Below are 5,006 nucleotides of genomic sequence, written 5' to 3'. Positions count from 1 at the left end.
AGTACACACACACAGACACACACACACACACACACACACACACACACACACACACACACACACATATTATGTAAACAAACTTTTATTTTGGAGTGATTAATTGGTGAATTAATAATAGTATTAATTGTACTATTATCATTAATAATAATAATATTATTATTATTTATTTCTAATTTTATTTTAGTATTAGTATTATTAGTATTACTATTATATGTACTATCATTATTACAAATATTTATTAATAATAATAATAATAATAATTATTATTATTCTAGTTATAGAGGTATAAAAAATTTAATTATGGCTTGTTTTCATGGTGTTCGATAAAAAAAAAACTAGTTTATTTATATTCCCTAATAAAACCAATAATTAATTATTTAAATATTTAATAATAATGATAATTATAGTTGTAATGATCATAAAACTAAAAATATTTGTAAAAATTATTATCAAAATTATTATTGTGTATTGATGCTCTGTAAAAAATTAAAGTGTACATTTGCAGAATGTGGACTTACTCCATCCCCCCCCTCCTCAATCTCCTGCTATTTTCAGACAGAAAGTGCCTGAAGCACAAAACCACCTGTGAAAACAGCCCATGTCCTCAGGGCTATGAGTGTGTGTCAGGCTTTGAGGAAGACAAACACAGCTGCGTATGCACAGGTGCTGCCAAAGTCAAATGCTCAGGTAACAGTGAATTAATTTCCTTATCAGAGAAGACAGTGTCATCTAAAAGACACATCACAGGTGCAGATTAAATTGTTCCCTGCTCACTTAATTAAACATAATTTGCAAGCATTTAGTGTTAAAGTGTGTGTATTGTAAACACATTCATTAAGTATACAATAATATAGGCTTCACTTTCAGCTATTTGAAGATTTAATCATTAGGTGGAGCAGTGTTTACACGCGTAATTTAACACAAGGGTGTTTTTATAATTAATGCAGAGAGCAGGATCTATGAGGTGTTTAACAGTAAATCAACTACAAGATAAAAGACGTGAGTTTCTTCAACTGAGAAATGGGGTATCCTCCATTATATCCTTAAGGAGAATGTCTTAACAGTTATAATTTTCTTCCACAACCACATGTGTTATACTTCTTTGTCAGAGTAATTTATACTATTGGGTTTAACGCGTGTATGTTACTATTACAAAGACATTATAATGGTAAAATTTCTGCCAAAATACCATTCATCTTTTAAAAACCTTACCAATTGATAACAGTTTTATTGTAGATACTAAAGCTAAAGGCAAAATACAGTAACTGTACTCAAAGTTACTGAGAGTCAAAACTGAATTGTGACTGTAACCAGGGCTCTTATACTATAATCTGTCCGTTAAGTTACCAGTCAATCAATCAATCAATCAATCAATCAATCTAACATTTCAAAAAGCCATTTTCCCAGTTCCAGTGTTGCTATAGTTACTATGTCTTTCTTGTGTATGCAGTATGATATTGTGGTGGAAACATAGTCAGTAATTTTAGTATGGGTATTCTGTGCATGACATTTCCTACAATTTTCCATGGCTTAAAATGATTTAGTAAGACATTTATTATTACAGCCAGTTTTAAAGGTGTGTAAAACAGACTAAACCAACCAGGATCCCAACTTAAATGTCATCTGTATGTTTTAATTAATTTGCTACTAATCATATTTTGTCTGTTTTTTCTGTTTTTTCTGTTCTAAGGAGGATCTTCAATGACATTTAGTGAGAGTAGCTACATTAAATATCGCCTGAGAGAAAGCATGAGAGAAGTGAAGCTCACGCTCAAGTTAAAAACTTTCTCAAGAGAAGGAACAGTAATGCTTGCCAGAGGAAGAGGCCACAGCGTTTTAGAGGTATAAAAGAATATTAAATCATGCCTTATTTTCATGGTGTTTGATTAAAAAAAAAAAAGTATAGTACAATATACTTGAACCCTAATGAAACCAGATAAGTCCCTAGGTAAGTCTGAAAACAGCTTAAACCAGTGTAAGGTGGTGTTTAATGTTGGTTTTAGAGTGGTTGGCAGGCTTGGAGACTAACTAAACCATTTTAAGCCAGCTTAGACCAACAAAAAGCTGATGTTTCTGCAGTGTATTTTAAATGATAGCAAAATAATTTTCCATTCCATCTGAATTTTACCATTATATTTCTTAATACTGTCTGCATGTATTCCTCAGATCGTGGGAGGCCGACTGCAGTTCCAGTTTGATTGCGGCTGGGGTCTTGCTACAGTTTCTGTGCACAGCGTCCTGGTGAATGATGGACAGTGGCACATGGCAGAACTTGAGGTGAAGGGTAACTATGCCAGGCTGGTTCTGGATCAGCTCCATTCTGCGTCAGGCATCGCGCCCGGTCCCCTCCACTGCCTCAACTTGGGCGACCAGGTGGTCCTGGGTGGACCCGCTCAACGCTTCGGTTCCAGACTCAGGCGCAATCTGCCTGTATCAGACAGCCTACAGGGCTGCATGGACTCTGTGCTGTTTAATGGACAGAGACTGTCCTTGGACTCAAATGGTCCATTAGGGGTTTCCATTGAGGACATGGTGGGAGTGTCTCCTGGCTGTGTCTTCTTCCTATCTCCAGACTGCTCCAGTAATCCCTGCCTCAACGGAGGGAGCTGCTTAATGAGGCAGAGTGGAGGTAGACTGAACCCCACATACTATAGATTCATGATAATATCATACTAACAGGATCTGTATTAATATCAATGCAGACAATATTTTTTTATATTTATTATTCATATACATTTTATTATTACTGTTAGACTCCAATGGTCTATGACCCCATTGATTTTCTCATTGTGAGATAGAAAGTGACATTGTATTCAAAAGTTTGGGGGTAGTAGTTTTTGTTATTTTCTATTTTTTAAAAAAAGTAATATTTATATTTCAAAATAATGCATTAAATTGATCAAAAGTGACAGTACTGACTTTTACATTTTTACAAAATATGTCTGTTTTAAAAAAATTGTTCTTTTGAACTTTATATTAATCATACAATCTTGAATCTGGTTTCCTCAAAAATATTATGCAACACAGCAGTTTTAAACCTCAATAATAATAATAATAATAATAAAAAAATCAGCTTTACCATCACAGGAATAAATTAAATTTTAAACAATTATTTTAAATTGTAATAATATTTCACAGTACTGTTTTTTTTTTTTAAACCGTGTTTAATCAAATGAATACAACCTTGGTGAGCATGGGAAACTTCTTTCAAAAATATTTTTTAAAATCTAACCAACCCCAAACTAATGTGTAGTTATCATTTTGAGAAATAGTCACAATTGTGACTTTAATTGTCAAAATGTGACTGTACTTCTTATTTTTAACTTTATCTCAGTTACATTTTATTTATCTAAGGAGGAAATGGGCTTCCATAAAATTTAAAAGAGAGATAATTCTATACTTCTTTATACTATACTTTATTCTTTTTTTTTAATTACCTACTAGAGATATAATATTAGATAAACAAAGCATTTTGCTGGTGCTTTATGACTCCACTGTACAAGATATATCTTTAGCTAACCCCTATATTAACTGGTTTATTGTATTGCTGAGTCGCTGATATTCCCACAGGTTATGTCTGTAAATGCAGCACTTTATTCTCTGGGACTCACTGTGAGGTCAAGATCAGTCCTTGTGACTCCAACCCCTGCATGTATGGAGGAACCTGCATCCAGAATAACCTGGACTACTACTGTAAATGCAGGGGCCACTACTCAGGTCAAAGGTACTGCACTTTCAGTGTACAGTGAATTTTTGATTATAAAATCTGTCAGTGGGACAGAATTACTGTATGCCCAACACTCTTTGTGTGATTGCAGGTGTCAGATAGGTCTATACTGCAAGGAGAATCCATGCCAGAATGGTGGACAGTGTATAGACGGTCTTGATGGACCCATCTGTGAGTGTGAGCCGGGATTCAAAGGAGAAAGGTCTTTTGTTTTTATCATCCTTATGAACATATCATATTACTTTTCCTAAGTATGTCTGACAGAGTATTATTGTATTTCAGGTGCATGATCGATGTTGACGAGTGTGTGGACAGGCCTTGCTTCAATGACGGCCATTGTGTCAACACATACGGGTCCTTTAACTGTTCCTGTTTGGTGGAATTCAGCGGGAGACTGTGTGAAATGGACACAGAAGTGAGGAACCAACTTGTATCTTCGTTCTGGAACTCTTGGATTGGAGAACTGGTTGCAATGCTGGCCTTCTTGACAGCCATCTTTGTTTTGATGTTGTTTTTCTTAATAGTGTGGAAAGGAACCTGCAAACCTGTCAAGAGCGATAAAGTAATCGATAAGTACAAAGATGTTGATTCTTACATTCAAAGGTCCTGCGTATACAACCAAGCCCGAAAAGTATCGCGCCCGGACACCCCGCCGCAGGTCCCAGTGCGACCCATCTCCTACACGCCCAGCATTCCTGGAGAATGTCGAAACAACCGAGGCTCCGTGCCTGAGTTCAGCAGCTTTATGCCAGATCCACTATTTGGTCTTAGGAAGACTGTGGCTGTGTGCAGTGTAGCCCCTAACCTACCACATCGCAAGGCGTCCCATTCACACTCGGAAAATGATTCCATACAGCAAATGGACTGGGATGAGGAGTATGATGGTTAGTGAAATCTGAACCCTCAGATGGGGGCCTTTTAAGGTGCCCTCAGTAAAAAAGCAAGTACTATTCGGCTGGTCATGTGATCTCCACGTGTGGACTCCATGTAGATTATCTGAAGAGTATTGTTTATTTATTAATGTGTAAAACTAGTTGCTGAGTGCATTTTTAAACTAAAACAGAGTTCTATTTTAATTTAAAATTAATTCCTAAATAGTCGATTGTTCAGTGGTTGGTCTAAGGGGGCGTTTATACAACACCATTTTCAACTAAAAACTAAAAACTTTTTAAGTGTTTTGGCCATTCATTTACACAACAACAGTGCTTTGTACGTTTTCCCAGTAGTACACAACACAACGAAATCTCCACAACACATCGGAAACAAGCCACAACACAAT

General features: G+C 35.9%; 1 protein-coding gene across 1 annotated transcript in view; it reads left to right on the top strand.

Annotated features, from left to right (window-relative positions):
- fat1b (FAT atypical cadherin 1b) overlaps positions 1-5,006 on the top strand; it is a 39,881-nt gene that overhangs the window by 30,644 nt on the left and 4,231 nt on the right. Inside the window, exons 20-25 of the mRNA XM_016446384.1 lie at positions 556-687; positions 1,691-1,842; positions 2,167-2,629; positions 3,571-3,724; positions 3,819-3,929; positions 4,010-4,611. Of these exons, the coding sequence (XP_016301870.1) occupies positions 556-687; positions 1,691-1,842; positions 2,167-2,629; positions 3,571-3,724; positions 3,819-3,929; positions 4,010-4,611 (1,614 nt within the window). The remainder of the gene's footprint in view (positions 1-555; positions 688-1,690; positions 1,843-2,166; positions 2,630-3,570; positions 3,725-3,818; positions 3,930-4,009; positions 4,612-5,006) is intronic.

The sequence above is a fragment of the Sinocyclocheilus anshuiensis genome, unplaced genomic scaffold, assembly GCF_001515605.1.
Source record: "Sinocyclocheilus anshuiensis isolate Anshui unplaced genomic scaffold, SAMN03320099.WGS_v1.1 scaffold227, whole genome shotgun sequence".
NCBI classification, from domain to species: domain Eukaryota; kingdom Metazoa; phylum Chordata; class Actinopteri; order Cypriniformes; family Cyprinidae; genus Sinocyclocheilus; species Sinocyclocheilus anshuiensis.
The sequence above is the reverse complement of the archived record's forward strand: the minus strand, read 5'-3'. Positions and strand labels throughout refer to the sequence as shown.